The sequence below is a fragment of the Schistocerca cancellata genome, chromosome 7 (assembly GCF_023864275.1).
Source record: "Schistocerca cancellata isolate TAMUIC-IGC-003103 chromosome 7, iqSchCanc2.1, whole genome shotgun sequence".
Taxonomy (NCBI): Eukaryota; Metazoa; Arthropoda; class Insecta; order Orthoptera; family Acrididae; genus Schistocerca; species Schistocerca cancellata.
In genome coordinates this window covers 183,399,621-183,417,779 of record NC_064632.1, presented here as the reverse complement: position 1 = coordinate 183,417,779, position 18,159 = coordinate 183,399,621, and the positions used below count along the sequence as shown (strand labels likewise).

Here is an 18,159-nt window from a genome sequence, read left to right as displayed (position 1 = left end):
TCCATCCCAAATTTGTAAGACTCATTCAGCTAACTTTAACTAACATAAATTCAAAGGTCAAGTTTAGAGAAAAAATGTCAAAAGCTTTCACAATAAAAACAGGTCTCAGACAAGGTGAGGATTGTCCCCTTTGCTTGTCAATGTGGCCCTCGATTACATCATGACAATCTGGCAAAAAGAAAATCCATGTAAAACCAATCAAAATTTGAGGAAAACCAGCAATAAGAGCAAACTGCCTTGGGTTTGCCGACGATTTAGCTCTCTTGGACCTCGACATGAAAGTAGTTCATGCTCAGATTACAAGTGCATGTGCGGATGGATATGTGTGTGTGCGCGCGTGCGCGAGTGTATACCTGTCCTTTTTTCCCCCTAAGGTAAGTCTTTCCACTCTCAGGATTGGAATGACTCCTTACCCTCTCCCTTAAAAACCCACATCCTTTCGTCTTTCCCTCTCCTACTCTCTTTCCTGATGAAGCAACCGTTGGTTGCGAAAGCTTGAATTTTGTGTGTGTGTGTGTGTGTGTGTGTGTGTGTGTGTGTGTGTGTGTGTGTGTGTGTATCAACATACCAATGCTTTCGTTTGGTAAGTTACATCATCTTTGTTTTTAGATGAATTACTAATATCCTTTGAGAAAAATGAAATCACGCTTATGAAGCCTCTTTGCAGAGAAAAAGTCTTCATAAATGATCAAGCAATTAACATAGTTCTACAATTTAAATATCTTGGAGAAATTATTTTGCACAACTTGGATGAAAAAGCAACATGGATAAATAGAATCAACAAAATGAAAAAATGCACAATTTCTAACCTGGTCAACATATAATAATACATGCCTGTCAACAGACACTAAAATCCAACATTACAAAACTGTAACTCTCCCAAAAGCAACTTATGTCTGTGAAACTTTGTTTCAAATTAAAAATGAAAGAAGAACCGATCAACTCCTCAAGACTGTACAAAGAATTATCAGAACATGCATCAATAAAAAATACCAGGTTCGTGGAGTCTGGAGAATCCCCCCTGATGAAACTATCTACTGTGAGTTGACCCAATCACCAGCACAATGAAGAAGAAAAGAATCTCATATTTCTATCACGTCTTACGATTGCCTGACAGCAGGATTTTAAAACAACTAGTTATGAGAAGTCTCGGAAAGAATACAGGAGGACGGCGAGTCAAAGAAATTCTGCAAGATCTTGAAGCAGTCGAACTTAGAATTACTGATGCAGAGAACAAAAACAAAATTAACACTCTCCTTATGAATCATAAATTTTCTGCAGAAATGACACACTGAAGACCATTAGAGATTTCAGATGAGTTAAGAAAACTGTGTTCGGAACGAATGAAAAAGTACTGGGCAGAGTACAAGAAGCAAGTAGTCTAATCTTCAAAGAGAAAGTGAACATGTGGAAAATCAAAGATAATAATAATAATAATAATAATAATAATAATAATAATAAAATTACCATTACCATGTAAGAGGCAAGATCAAATAACAATACAAGACTGATTCCAGCAACAAACATTGGTTCAAATGGCTTTGAGCACTATGGGACTTAACATCTGAGGTCATCAGTCCCCAACAAACATTGGCACTCCTATACTATTCAGGTTGATAAGCCCACTACAATAGTGGCATGCTGCCCAGAGTGAGGGGGAAAATGAAGACATCTGGTTAGTCACTGCAGAGGTGCTTCACATCCACAGTGTAATAAAGATAGCATTAAATGACATATATAGCTAAGTGACCTATAAATAAGGATGGGAAAAATTGTTTTATTTTGAGGCCAATTTCAGTGCTATTTTTTGCCACGCTCACCAGTATTTTTTGTGAAGCTTGGCGATATTTTTTGCCAAGCTCGCCGATATTTATTGGCGAGCTCAACGACATTTATTGCCAAATTTGGTGTTATTTTCTTGACAAATTTTGTGTTTCTTCTTGCCAAATTCAATGTTAATTTCTTACCAAATTTGACGTTACTCTTTTTGCCAACTTATGTGTTAATATTTTTTCCAATATTGCTGTTTAATATTGTTGCCAATTTGGTTTTTATTTCCTTGCCAAATCCAGTGTTAATGTCTTTACAACATTCAATGTTAATATTTATGCCAAATTCAGTGATAATGTTTCTACCGTATTTGAAGTTACTGTTTTTGCCAACTTCGGTGATACTTTTTGCCAAAGTCAGATATATTTTTTGCAAATTTTCAGTTTTATTGTATATTTGGTGTTAACATGTTTGGAAAATGCGGTGTTAACGTGTTTGGAAAATTCAGCGTTAACGTGTTTGGAAAATTCAGCGTTAACGTGTTTGGAAAATTCAGCGTTAACGTGTTTGGAAAATTCAGCGTTAACGTGTTTGGAAAATTCAGCGTTAACGTGTTTGGAAAATTCAGCGTTAACGTGTTTGGAAAATTCAGCGTTAACGTGTTTGGAAAATTCAGCGTTAACGTGTTTGGAAAATTCAGCGTTAACGTGTTTGGAAAATTCAGCGTTAACGTGTTTGGAAAATTCAGCGTTAACGTGTTTGGAAAATTCAGCGTTAACGTGTTTGGAAAATTCAGCGTTAACGTGTTTGGAAAATTCAGCGTTAACGTGTTTGGAAAATTCAGCGTTAACGTGTTTGGAAAATTCAGCGTTAACGTGTTTGGAAAATTCAGCGTTAACGTGTTTGGAAAATTCAGTGTTAACGTGTTTGGAAAATTCAGTGTTAACGTGTTTGGAAAATTCAGTGTTAACGTGTTTGGAAAATTCAGTGTTAACGTGTTTGGAAAATTCAGTGTTAACGTGTTTGGAAAATTCAGTGTTAACGTGTTTGGAAAATTCAGTGTTAACGTGTTTGGAAAATTCAGTGTTAACGTGTTTGGAAAATTCAGTGTCAACGTGTTTGGAAAATTCAGTGTCAACGTGTTTGGAAAATTCAGTGTCAACGTGTTTGGAAAATTCAGTGTCAACGTGTTTGGAAAATTCAGTGTCAACGTGTTTGGAAAATTCAGTGTCAACGTGTTTGGAAAATTCAGTGTCAACGTGTTTGGAAAATTCAGTGTCAACGTGTTCGGAAAATTCAGTGTCAACTTGTTCGGAAAATCCAGTGTCAACGTGTTCGGAAAATCCAGTGTCAACGTGTTCGGAAAATCCAGTGTTAACGTGTTCGGAAAATCCAGTGTTAACGTGTTCGGAAAATCCAGTGTTAACGTGTTCGGAAAATCCAGTGTTAACGTGTTCGGAAAATCCAGTGTTAACGTGTTCGGAAAATCCAGTGTTAACGTGTTCGGAAAATCCAGTGTTAACGTGTTCGGAAAATCCAGTGTTAACGTGTTCGGAAAATCCAGTGTTAACGTGTTCGGAATATCCAGTGTTAACATGTTCGGAAAATTCAGTGTTAACGTGTTCGGAAAATTCAGTGTTAACGTGTTCGGAAAATTCAGTGTTAACGTGTTTGGAAAATTCAGCGTTAACGTGTTTGGAAAATTCAGCGTTAACGTGTTTGGAAAATTCAGTGTTAACGTGTTCGGAAAATTCAGTGTTAACGTGTTCGGAAAATCCTGTGTTAACGTGTTCGGAAAATCCAGTGTTAACGTGTTTGGAAAATCCAGTGTTAACGTGTTTGGAAAATTCAGTGTTAACGTGTTTGGAAAATTCAGTGTTAATATGTTTGAAAAATTCCGTGTTATTGTGTTTGAAAAATATATCCTTGAAAATTCAGTATTAATACATCTGCCAAATTCAGTGCCACAGTTTATGCCAAATTTGGAGTTACTGTTTATGAAAAATTCAATGAATTTGGTGTTATTTTCTCGCCAAATTCCATGCTCCTCTTCTTGCCAAATTCAGGGCTACTCTTCTGGCTGAATTTGTAGTTACTCTTTTATCTCAATTTGGAATAACTGTTTCCACCAAATTCAGGGTTGTTTCCCTGTTAAATCTGAAATTTTCATGCCAAATTTAAAGTTACTTTCATGCCAAATTTGAAGTTAGTGTTTTTCTTCAAATTCAGTGTATTTTTCATCAAATTTGGTATTTTTCATCAATAACTGTAAGTTATTTTTTTACATCAAATTTGTTTTTTTTTTCTCATCAATAACTATAAGTTACAAACACATTTCTTTGTATGGCAAACAGCAAACTCCACAATATTTCTTAAAAAGTAACAATATGATAGTGATTTGTAAAAACCACCGATTCTGCATTATTTCACCAAAAACTGCCGACTTCCTGTCATATTTGTGAAATTTTCCTGTCCCTGCAAATGAACAGTATGAGCCATATCATATAGTTACTCCCAATATTGAAAGATGACCCTCTTGCTGCTACCTGTCACTTGAAAATAACTGGACCATGCCGCAAATTCTAATAATGCCGGTCCCGGCTATACAAACAATATCAATCCCTTCAATGTCCCTCTCAGCCACTCTTTTGCCCTGCTGTGCTTTCAATCACTTGTATACATACAGTAGCAGTGGCTTGTTCAGCCTGAGCTGCTCTGCTGTCATTGCCAGGCTGTGTTGATGCTCTACTAAAACTACAGTCCAAGAGTTAGCCGCTGCTGCTGTTATGTTCCATCATCTCCAAATCCTTGTGATATGATGAAAGATCTCCCTCCAGGCACGCCTGGATGTTGTTTTGGCCATCAATTTTTCCAGAGACATTCCAGTGCTTTCTTTGACACCCTCTATTAACTTTCTCCTCGGTTTTCTTCTATATCTTTAACTTTCTGTTCTTCCAAGCAGTCCAGCTTTTTCTAGTGAGTGTTCTGATCTCATAATTCAACCAGAGTATGTTAATCTTATGTGGAGTATTTTGGCCTTTCCTTCTTTGACATTGTATAACAGATAAATGACACACCACAGAAGACATCAGTTCAGATACTCAACTACTTCAGTAGCACACTTAGTAGCCTATTTGAAAATACTGTTAAGTCAACAAAATATGGCACACATTTTTTAATCAGTTAACAGAGAAAATCACTGCACAAAAATGTGGTGCAAGTTGTCCAAATGAATAAATAATTTTCGGACAACAAGAGACAGTGTGGTATTGGGTTGCAAGGCACACACATCTCTCAATTCAGTTAACTTGTACGTTCGGTGTAGCCGATCCTCTTCTCTGGGTAATCAGCTATGTCGATTTCCTACAAGCTTCTTCTCTGAAGGCTATAGCTGGTTAAGGGAATTTATTAAAATAATTCTCTATCCTTGAAATAATTTTGGTACTCATATAATACTTTTCAGTTCCATAATTTTATATTTTCAACTTTCACAGATAATAACTTCTGCAAGCTAACTTATTTCTTACACATTAGACTCATTTAACACATTCAAATAGCATACATGTGTCTTGTTTTGTTCATAGTCTTAAGTGAGTCCAATACATGAATGTGCATAGCAATCTATCTTCAACTGTTCAATAGTCTGTTTTGCAATCACCACAGACACTAATACATCAAAGAATGCGACATAATTATTCATTGAGTTCTCCTCATGTCTTCTGTTGCGCTGGCAGCAAACACTTGTCATCATCAGTGACTCGCCCCTCTTACAGTATTCTAATAACAAACTTCCGACCTGCACATAGAAACAGGTGGATCGGTAGAAACATTCTCACTCTCCCGCACTCGTACCAAAAATATCGGGTGTTCGAGACGGTTGAAGGCCGAGTGTTTCTAGAATTTTCACCAAAATTCTTGAGGCACTACAAGGTCATTTAGGATCTTCCATTTGCATAAGCTACTGTAATATATAATGAAAATAAATAATAATAAAAACTGAAAGATAAATGTTGATGATTGCAATTGAGTGCAATACAAGTTGTGTAAACAAACAGAAGGAACTGGCAGGCACGTGTATCAGTTTCTTTCTTTTTTTATTTAAATGTGTATAGTGTGTGGACTCGCCTTTAATAGAAATTTCATGGAAAGAGGAAAGTGTTAAAAAGTTCAAGCCTTATCAGTGTGAAATGCTCAACTAACTACAGTGAACAAGATGCAGAAAATGTAACAGCCTATTATTGTTAACTGTAGCAGCATATCTTTCTACGTACTAAGAAAACATAATTGTGGAGCTTGTATTTGGCTCTCTTGTCATCTGCTTGTAATCCATAATTTTCTTCTACATACTACTCTTGTATTCACTTATCTCAAGCAATAAACAAATACAAGAGATGGTCTAGGGAATACACAATTGGAAAGACCCATCTGAGCAAAGTCCTTTCAGATTGCAAAGCAACAGTCACAAAGGAGAAAACCATTAATTACAACAGGAAATGATCAACAAATACACAGAGAAAATGAACAGTACTCACAGTGATGTATTTCCATCCCTTTTCAGTCTCCAGAGGACATGGCTGAGCAGCACCCTCACCATCCTGTACTTGATAGCGACCCAAAAACAAGTCAATGGCATCCTGTAAAGTAAGGAATCCACTGTGAGCGTGTCTCAGTATGTTAGGTACCCAGATCCAACTTACAAATCAGCGTATAAACTAATTAACTAAATACTGATAATGGATGGGATAAAGGTAACCAGCACCTATACAACTGATATCATTGCACAATCTTTTCAGACATCTCCCAGCTCAGTTTTATATGACTTTTCTCACACACTGAAACAGAATCCACTGCCTCTTCTAAGTTTGGAATTGCATCATTTTGCTAATTTCACTTTATCTCCCATGCGAAAAATAGAGTATTCTGCATAAAAGTAGCTGCTTCATGTTACAATTGACTTGTCCAGCCAGTTGCCACTTTCTTTCTCCTATGTCATGCGTTTTATCGTCACATGTAATCACAGTATTCCCATCCACTCAGAATCTTACATTTACAAACTCCTACACTAACCTACCCCATTGTTATCTACATGAGTTAAAGTTCCATTCTGTTAAGAGGGGGAGGGGTCTGTGAAGTGATTGTGGAGAAGGTGGGTTCAAGCAGTGGGGATAGGGGACGATCATTAGGAATAGTGAAAGGAGGTATTCTAGAAGGGTGGGGTGGGGGTGGGTGGTGGGGGAAAGGAATGAAGAGGCTTGGGGGGCTAGGGGCTTTCATAACAAAAATTAAATAGAGGCAGGAAGGTCAGCCAGTAGAAGAAGAATGAATAAAATGTTTCTCTTCTACGAATTACATTTCATCCACACACACACACACACACACACACACACACACACACACACACACACACACACAAATGGTTCAAATGGGTCTGAGCACTATTGAGCACTATGGGACTTAACTTCTGAGGTCATCAGTCCCCTAGAACATAGAACTACTTAAACCTAAATAACCTAAGGACATCACACACATCCATGTCTGAGACAGGATTCGAACCTGTGACCGCAGCGGTCGGGCGATTCCAGCCTGTAGCACCTAGAACTGCTCGGCCACTCTGACCGGTGCGCACACACACACACACACACACACACACACACACACAGAGAGACAGAGAGAGAGAGAGAGAGAGAGAGAGAGAGAGAGAGAGAGAGAAATGAGCATTATGGGATTCCTAACCTGCCTGAAACCATCAGCAAAATTGTTCTTGCAGTAGCGGGTCAGAGAATTGACAAGATCTCGCAGAAGACCAATGCGAGTCCTTTTTCCAGTGCGTGTGAAATCAGTCTTCAGAGCACCAGTCCCCGAGTACTGTATGCTGAGGACATCTGCATTGTCGGCCCACACCTGCTTGAAGAGGTACTCGAGGAGTGGTTGCTGTTGAACAGCCTGACTTTGTTGTAGGAGGCCAAGCTTCTGTACAGCAAATGACGAAAAATAATAAATTAATGAAAAATTGCAAAATATATCTAAGAAACACAGGTCACCATTATAGCAATTCTTTTGATTTAAAACATAACAAACATTATTTAACGTTCATTCACTGTAAATATGTCAACAATATCACTTTTTAGAAACAACCCATCATCACAATTTGACAGGCATGATGCTCTTATAAACTGCAATACTTCGATAATTACTTCTTCACCTTTTTATGAACTTCAGCCTTCAGAATGTCTCATTAAATCGTTATTCCCATCACTTCCACATAATGATATTTGGTTCTTGATATGCAAGCTGGGCTCAGATAACCCAAGAACATGGCCCATTTACCCCATTTTTGAAAGCTTTATAGGGTAACTGGGCCATCCATCAAAGCTTATAGCCTAAAAGAGAGACACATGCTGGCAGTAACATTTCCAGGTTCCATTATGATTCTAATTTATGCTATGATCACAGTAATTTTCTTAATATTTGCAGTGAACCTGTAATTAATTCATGAGCTCAATATGTCATCATATTTCTATGAAAATTTTGCACTACATAATTGTTTCAAGTAAATCACAACAATTATAATCATTAGACTGCTTGTTGAAGAGTGATTCCATCATCTTTCAGCACTGCCAACTGCCTGAATTGATATTAGCCTCATACGTTTTGTGGAAGAAAGAAACTAGGCCCAGTTAGCCACTGGTCCCAAGATATCCCAATGGACCTTACAAAATTGAGGGATTCCATCAGATTCTACAGGTTTTTTCAATTTTAATGATTTCAGCTGTTTTGCAGTACAGCTGACACTAATATATGTATCACCGTATAGTGGTGTTGCTGAATCTCAGACAGGCACAACAAAAAGACTGCTCAAAAAATTAGCTTCCATCCAAAAGACCTTCTGAATTAGATTGCATACATACACAAAAGACAACCTTTTGGTTGAAATCTTACTTTTTTTTTTTTGCACACTTGTTGTGCCTGTCGCAAGTCAGCATTTCCACTATATAGTGAGTAACAATCTGTCCGTTTCATGATATTACATTATTCCATCCTTGATTTTCCATTGTTTAATTTGTATATTAGTCATCTCTGCTGTGGTGTGAGAATAGAATGGGGCTGTATTCTTGAACCTTTCTTAGTAAAGGAACATTTGAAAATGGAGTTCAACATTTCTGGTTTTTCCCTGTTACCCTTAATTTCGGTTTCTGAGTGCCTGGACACTAACTTTGCTGCCTGAACAAATGGCCAGAATTTTCTCCAATGACTTTAAAAACTTATATTTGATAGTGACAAAAGCATGCTTAACAAGAGAAATTCAATGTCATTTAACACAGCCCAAGTGACAGCTGAAAAGGCCTACAACTGGTTCACAGCAAACAGTTTGTCTTAATCTCACAGATACTCATATTATTCAATTTCAAATAAGCAACAATGACTTGCTAGACATTAATAGTCAGACACTAAATGCTACACTGTAAGTAAAATACCTACATTTCCTCCTAGGTATCAAGACAAAACAGAACCAACATGTCGAAAATTAATCAGGAAGCTCTGTTCGGTATTTTTATTCTTATAAATAATGTATATCAACTCAAAATAATATTTAAAAATATACCTCATTATCCACTATTTCTACAAATTAATTGATCATTTAGCTTCAAGATCAGGAAATTCCTATTAGCTACATGGCAAGTACACTGTTTATTGTAAAGCTGCATGACAGCAGTGTATTGAGAACAGAATTAGGTTGTTATGGATGAAGGTAACTATTTGTTTGAAAAATACCAATATATTCATGTAATGCAATTACAGATGAAATAAGCAGAACCCCTACTGCTGGCCATGCTCGCATTACACCCAGTGGGTCAAAATGGATGCAGCGTCAGGAGTGTAAATGCTAAAAACTGAAAATAATTCGACATCTTTAGAATATCCCAAATGCCACAGCAAAATAGGGAATGAGATAAGTACAGGAATGATCAGGGAAATGCTCACTGACATACAATAACTACCAGCTGCTTCAATAAACCTTCCAACAAAACAGTTGGAAGTAGGGGGCAGTGGAAGAATGAACCATGACAGCATGCAGAAGTCAGTGTGGTCAAAAACAGACAGACTGGAGCCACAGAGTATGGGGTTCACCCTAGACTAGAGAGTGCAATCTCTCTAGGGAAGCTGGTGACGGTATTCAAAGCAGGAATATCCGCTATCAGAGTGCCGATGGAGGAGAATTTGCATAGGTACTACGAGGATCGTAGCACCTACATTTTATGACAGCCAAGCAGCTCTGAAATCTCCATCAGCCCCAGCAGTGAGATCAAAGATTGTTGTAGAATGCCACAAAGCCCTTGTGAGACTAGGTGAAAGCAACAGAATAAACCTGCTGTGGGTGCCTGGTCACTCAGGAATCAGTGAAATTGAACAAGCTGATAAGACTGTCCAGGACAGGTTTGACAATTCCATTTACTGGACTGGAACCCATCCTCACCATCACTAAGCAGGTGGTAAACTTAAAACTATGAAACTGGACCGGAAGGCAGCATGTAGAATATTGGACTATGATCCAAAAACTAAAACATGGCACACTAACGATGACAAAGCCATGTTTTAAGAGAAGTTCTGTAATCTTTGGCTTAAATGGGAGACAGACTGACCTCTTGGTAGGGCACTGACAGGCCGTTAAAACTTTAAGACACACCTACACTTGGCAGGTAAAGAGAAAGAAGGTCCTAGGTGTAGCCTGTGTGATGACAGTGATGAAATCGCACACACCTCATCTTCCAATGTGAAATGCTGGAGATCAAAAGACACAGAACATTTGGTCATTAAGTCCTGAAGAAATTGTGTCTCATAAGGGACTAGTAAAGAACCTCCTACTATTCTTCAAGAGTACTGGTTGGCTTTAGACTCGGGTAGTGAATCTGCACAATAAACCCTGTTTTGGTGTGGGCTGCAGTGGGAGGGGGCCATGTTTTTTGTATCTCCTTGTTCAAATCAAATCAATCTTGTAAATATTAAGTTACCTATAAGAGATAACTAGCAGCTGCATCATTTAATATAAATAAGGATGCAGCAGCAGTTTATTACCATAAGGACAAATTGTATAAAGCAGTAATCTGATGGTGTATTGTTAATACAGTGCAAATATTTAATTTGTGATTACAAGACAGAATGACTGGGAGGTACTTGCATGCAGGAGGTGAAACTTTTAGTACTGCTAGTAGACACACAAAAATACAAGAAACTATTCTAGGTTCTGGAAATATTACTTCCTTTCTTGAAGAGGCAAGAGGGATAGGTTAGAGAAAATTTGAGAGGAGAGACAGATCACTGACCCCAGGAAGACACGAATCCACCTGTTGTGAGAGTACAGGCCAAAGATCGGTGGCAAGCACTGTGCCAGCCTGAGTCCAGAGACAATATGACAGATGGTTTAAGAGGGAGAGAGATAAAATGAATACAGCAATTTAGAACTAGGAGGAAAAGTTTATTGTACTTTTGTGTGTGTCCACTGGCAGTAATAAGAATTTTCCTCTTGAAGGTGCTAAGTATTGATCACTCGTTCCGCCTCAGTTTTATAGTTTCCTCAAATGAATTCTTCTTTTGACACAGATTTAGTTGCTTCTATTTCATTGATGTATGCCCAGACTCAGCCTACATCTCAGAATGTTCTACATCTACATGGGCTTCATGAAACCCAATAAATGAATAATGAATGCAGAGATGACAAGACTCTTGGCCCACTATAAAATATAGGGGCTGAAGTATGGAAAGCCAGATTTGACTGCATAGCCAGAGTAAACCAAGAGAACTTGTTTCTTGCATAGGCATTATTTAAACATTATTACACTTGCATTTGGCCAATTTTGCCCTAGCAGGTCACTGAGAAGCACACATTGCCAGAAATAAAAAATATGGCTATCATAACAAGGTTCTTCACGACAGGTGTTTGTACAGAGAAGTGTACATGATTGATACATGCAGTAATTACAATCCAACACAGCCTACACACAACATGTGATATCCAAAAAAATTACAGAATGCTATTTATACGTAGCTTGTTAAATAACACGTCTCACTAGTAACATACTGTGAAAAGTAATTTTCTGAGTGTTGTAATACTGACCTGCAATACTTGTGTAAGTGAGCGACGTGCAAGCATGCTCTGCACTACATTTGTTCTGTCCAGGCAGTCAACACAGTTAGTGCGAAAAACACCATCCTGTTGTGACACCAAGGTTCCATCACGAGTCAGGAGAAAAACCCCAAATTCATCTTGTTCATGAGACAATCGATCCAGCAGAATGCTGAGACGGTCCCAACGAAGTGCACGGCACTCTGCATGGAAGTCGAATGCTTCGTACCTAACAGTAAGAGGAAGTGAACAAAGAACTGACAATGTAACCCACATAGTCTATCCTAATATCATCCATTAAAAACACAATTAATAGTGTTGCTAATTTAAAATAGGAATATGACTCTGGAATCTACTCCTTCCCATTAATCAACCAATCAATCAATCGATATTTGAAAGGGTAAAGAACATAAGAATTAAAAAATGAGAAAAAGTGCGAAAATTAGAGTTAAGTTTCCAGTTTCATAGATCAACAGATGATGGGACAAAAATGAAAGGAATAGTAACACACAAATAGCTTGAGAAAAGAGCGCATCTAGAATTAAGAGAGAGATTTCAGACTACATAAATGAAAATCCTACAATGTATGCAGCAGATACTACCTGAGGTACTGAGAAGATACATGCTGAAAAGAATGCAATCAATAAGTACGAGAATTAATGGTGCAAGGATCAAAAACTCAGAAAAGCAGTAAGAATGGATATAAATGAAGAGAACGAGGAGGATGGGGGAGGGGAGGAGGAGGAGGAGGAGAATGTAGGGAAAAAGGAGAAAAGTAAAAGAAAGAATTGGATACTGAGAATAGAAGCAGCGGAAGTATAAGACATGAGAAAAGTAAAAATTAAGTCCATGAATCTAATGAGAGTTAAGATGATCACATATGGAAAGTTTCCACCAAAGAAGTTCTGAGGTACTCATGTGGCAATGGACTATTAAGTGACTCAAGTGATGAACCAAGCTGTCATTAGACCATTATAGTGTTCTGAAACTAGATTGTGTGGTAAGTACTGGAATTTTGACTCTGTAAGTACTGGCTAGCCGTTCTGCCTCCTTGTGATTTTAGTGACAAATGAATTTCTTTTTAAACAATTACCAACTATATTGCGTGTCTGTTTCAATGTGTAGCATCTGAATACAGATAGATAAACAGTGGGACAAACCTCATCAATCTTTTTGTAACACTGTGTGGACACATGAACCAGTACACAACTGCAACATATTAAAAGATGTAACAGCAAGAGCATTACCAACATGACATACTCTCCAACACAGATGTCAGAACTTCACAAATGCAAAACTGATCTAGAGTATATGAGTTGAGTCCATAACCATCCATAACTTTACTATGCAAACACTTTTCTTGCTTTTTTCCTCTCTTACTCATTGGTACCTTCCTTAATAGTCTTTCACAGTCTGTTACTTTCCCAGTACTTTCTTTTATTGGTCTGCTATGACATGTCAAGTGTCTTCTCTTATGAAAGATTTGATGCCATTATTTGTTGCCTGCACTGTTTGATTTTTCTTCCCGTCGGACTAAAATTTTTTAATTAACAATGAGTAACTTTTCCCTTCTGTTACACTTTTCTCAGCCTTCATTCCTTAACCCTGCTGTTCTGCTCACTTTAACTATACAAATGTACTGTTTGGGTCAATATGACCCAACATAATAAAATACTGAGGGGGGGGGGGGGGGGGACACACTGCCACTAACACATATTTTTTGTACATTTGTAGGCCATCGACACTGTTGTTACATTACAGTATGTTGTTAATGATCACAGTGACAATAATAATAATAATAATAATAATACACAGAACTGCGCCAAAGAAAATTTATTGTTTTAATATTGAAGCCCGGTATATTAGGAACAACAGACATTTCCACCAAAAAGTCATTCTCAACAATCATCTGTCCGTCTGCCCATATAATTTTCTTTTTTTCTTACTCACTACAGTTTGGACACAAGTAGGTTACCTGTGTTCTGCATACACGTTTATTACACTTTCCACACAACATGTTTGCTTTATTGTCATTGCTTGAAGGACAGAACTTACAGCATGTACATGTAGTACAGTTTTTTCTTGTTACTGATTTAGCCACAACTGCCGCTCCTTCAGGGTCGGGATGTGAAGTAAAATGAAGGCTATGCACTTCCTTGTTGGTCATACTTTCTGGAAACTCTGGCTTATTTTTACGCACCATTCCTTTTCAGGAGCAGCTGTCCCAAATTGTATGACATAAAAAAGTTGTCATATGTTATGTTCTGACCTCACAAAAAGTTAAGATCAGCAACTACTCTCATTCTCTAATTTTTTTTCTGGTGCCACTACACTCTCCTTTCCTGTATAAACTTGGGCTTTCAGTACATATGAAGATTTGCTGTCACACCCATATTTTGCCGGTACTTTTTGAATGGACAGTGGCCTCTAAATGCTACTAGCTGCTTGTCGATGGTCACATTTTCCCCTGGATTACACAGGTTAGAACTGACTTCTAACCACTTCTCCCAGATACTGCGAGCTGCGGTGAGTTTATTGGTATATTGTCATTTCTCTCTTGTGGATTTCTTATCAAATCGCAACACGCTATATTGTACAGAATGTTTCTAGGGACACGGTTGCTTGAAATATGTTCCGCCCAGCACCCTCATCCCACGAACTTTTTGTAGAGATGTGAACGATATACACCCGCAAGGAATAGAAGTCCTAAGTATGCGTGAAAATGAGGCTCTAATGTTTGTCCATTGTGTACCATAAATTCATTGCCCCTCAATATTTGACATCCCTATTATTTCATTATGAAGTGCTGTAGAAAGTAATACTTCAAATGAACTTTTTACATCACTTATTCTACTGCTTCCATACCTGGTAACTCCTGGGGTACTACTGATGACTTTCGAAGCAGTTAGGCGGGTGTGTTGTGATGGTGGTTGCAACTACCATTCTATGTCCCTGTTTTGATTTGATTTTTTATTGGTCCAGTTTTATCATATAGCACAAATTGTACAACTGATATTGGACAGGTCAAAGATAAGTTACAATAATACATAGTATTAGCAATTAAAATTAGGTACCTACTACAATTAATTTTGTTACTTATTCAGAAATTCTCTGACAGAATAGCAACAGTGCTTTATTAGAAATGCCTTTAGTTTAGCTTTAAATATTGGATGAGTAGTATTTTTTATTTCCTCTGGTATCTTATTGTGTAGTATTACACCAATGTTAATTATGCTCCTCTGATAGGTGGTTGTTCTGTGATATTTTCGATGTATATTTGATTCCCTTCTGGTATTATAGTTGTGTACACTTTTGTTCTGTAGCAGTTTGCCTGTTTTCAAGAGGTAGTCCCTAGTGAACAAGATAGTTTCATAAATGAATAAACTTGGAACATTTAGAACACCAAGCTCAGTAAAATGGGATTTACAGGACTCCATCTTTTTAAGGCCACAAATTATTCTTAAAGCTCTTTTTTGCATTCTAAAACCCTTTACACAGTGAGTTGAGTATCCCCAGAAAATGATCCCATATCGGATTAGTGAATGGAACTGTGCATAGTATGCCTGCAGTACTGTTGTTTTGCTTGTTGTAGCCTTTAAAATTCTTAGGCCATAGCACACAGAAGATTGTTTTCTACACAAGTTATTTATATGTGTGGCCCACTTTAAGTCTTGCTGAACCCAAAGACCCAAGAATTTTGTGACACATTTTCTAGGGGATCATTTTTTAATTGGGCTTGAATAGACATTTGATTAGTTGGAGGAATTAAATGAAAATCAACACACACAGTTTTTTCAGTATTTATAATGAGTTTGTTTTTTGTGAACCACTCAGAGTGTCTTTTCATAGAACTTTCTGTTGTGGACCATAAAGTTTCTGGACTGGATCCAGTGAGCAATATGCTGGTGTCATCGGCAAACAGGATAGTTTTTGTGGGACAAAGTTTGTACAATACTTTGAACAGTCTGTGGACTGTCATCAATGTTATCAGAACACTCACTTTCAGGTGCATTACTGACATGATCTTCAAACTCAGAAAGTTATCCTTCATCTATTGAGATATTTACAAATTCTTTCAACTCAACTCAGCATCTGTCAATGATGTAATTGCCATGATGTCACAATCCAGACTGTTCACAAACAATAGAGAACACAAACTGACCAGAAACAATGTGTAATTCGAACAGTTGACAAGTTGTAATGATAAGTTCATTGTTGTAAATGCAGCGACTTTGTGGACTTGTTGAATACTGAGAGTAAGTACGAACAATAAAAGTCATTACTACTATAAAATATGAGACAACCAGAAAGTATGTGACGTTGACTCTAATGATATAAATGTTGGGTCACATTGACCTGAAGATTATGTACATAACCCTTAAGGTTTAGGACCAGATGACTTAAAATATTTTAAATTTTTTTTACCACATGCTGCCCTTGGATTTTCAGACAAAGTCACCAAATTTCATCACGACATTTAAATAATAAGAAACAAAATTTATAACCCTTTCAGGTCATATAGATCTGAAAAGAACAGCAGGGTTAATGAAGATAAAACCACAAGTTGAAAATAAGTATTTTCTTTTGCTGACGCACTTACTGGCTACCTATTCATGTTTTTCTGCTGAATACTATTCATTCATATACCACTTCTTCATATACTCTCAAGGAAAATATGAAATCATCAGAAAAATAAGTGTGCCGAATGAAATGAAATTTTTGCGATTATTATACATAAGCATTATTAACAGATATTAACATAGTCTAAGAGAAACAAATTGGATAAATTCTTACCTAACATTTGAGTTTCCAAGTCTTGTGACATGTTCACGAAATGCTTTCTCCAAAACATCCTCTGCTCCTCTATGGTCGATCTAAAACATTGGGATGTACTAACTGTACTATTTGCTCATCATAATTAACTGTTTTGAAGACAAAAATGTAATACTAGGGTTTTCCTGATTATCGCCAGCAATACCTCTCATTTTATACATATGCTTTACATTAATATGGATCCAGAACTATCTTTTACAATTTGAGCACAGCATTTCCTTCCCATATTTTCATGAGTATTCTAGAGAGAATTGTCTGCCATTGTTATGCCGTGCTTTTACTTCCCTGTCTGCATTTAACAATCAATTTATCTTACAGCAAAATTATATTCCCTTCAAATACAAATTTATTCAGCCACTCATTCATATCATCACTCATGCTTACATAGAACCTCACAGATCTCAGTACAAATAGGAAGCTTCAGAAATGTGGGACAAATCTAGGGAATATGAGATGGACAAAATAATATGAACAATTAGACAAAAAATACCTTACTTGCAAAGTTTATATTCTGTCTTCTTTGTAATATTGTGATGAATATTTCATTTCTCCTTCCTATGCTCCACTAGATGCGTTTCTGTAACTTCAATGATTCTCAATTTTACTGCAATTTGAACTGTTAGACAAAGTTAGAAATAAGGAGTTATGATTATATTGTTGCTGGGCTTTAGGGAAATGATCTCAATGTTGTTTATTTCTGTGTGATGGATACTACATAGTTTTAGGTTTGTATTCGCACAGATTGCATTCCATACTATGTGGTCCTTCAGGCACCAGCCCCAGTGATCAGAGTTTTGGAAACCTTTGCAGAAAATTGGAAAGAGCCTCCCCAAAAGGAGTTAAAATTATGACACATGAATGTTCCCTAGGAATGGTGGATCTGCAGACAGTTCTAGCCCAGAAGCACCAACAAAAAATGAATTCAATAAAATGGTTCAAAGATACTGTCACAACAAAATGAAACTGTTCCATGGAAACAATGTGGTTTATTTAGATTTTAATACATCTGGTTAAGTCTCTTTCTTCATCCAACATTCCCTCAACCTCACTATCAGCTTCCTGATCCAATACAAAACTACCACAAAATAACACCGCCCTCTTTGGCTACATCACCATACACACAACTTCAAAACTTCCAACTGTCAGTCAGCTATCATTGGGTAAAAATCCTTGCCAAATGGCCACAATAACTTACCAGTACAAGCCCTTGCCTAAATCAGTTTGTTTTGATGTAAAATCCAGGATGGAATGTAATACACATTGCGAGCGGCAGCACCAGTGCATGATGGGAGAGGCAACTGTGTGGGGGTAAGGAGGAGGCTGGGGCAGGGAGGGGGACAGTATGGTAGGGGTGATAGAAGAGCTGCAGGTTGGCCAGAAGGAGAGGGGGGGGGGGGGGGATGAGAAAGGAGAGAAATAAAAAGACTGGGTGT

General features: G+C 37.4%; 1 protein-coding gene across 1 annotated transcript in view; it reads right to left on the bottom strand.

The window, feature by feature from the left end:
* The window catches only part of LOC126092456 (phosphatidylinositol-3-phosphatase SAC1), an 84,724-nt gene that overhangs the window by 23,406 nt on the left and 43,159 nt on the right, over nt 1–18,159 (bottom strand). The window contains exons 8-11 of the mRNA XM_049908057.1: nt 16,688–16,767; nt 11,885–12,122; nt 7,504–7,740; nt 6,303–6,404 (exon numbers count right to left, since the gene is read on the bottom strand). Of these exons, the coding sequence (XP_049764014.1) occupies nt 6,303–6,404; nt 7,504–7,740; nt 11,885–12,122; nt 16,688–16,767 (657 nt within the window). The remainder of the gene's footprint in view (nt 1–6,302; nt 6,405–7,503; nt 7,741–11,884; nt 12,123–16,687; nt 16,768–18,159) is intronic.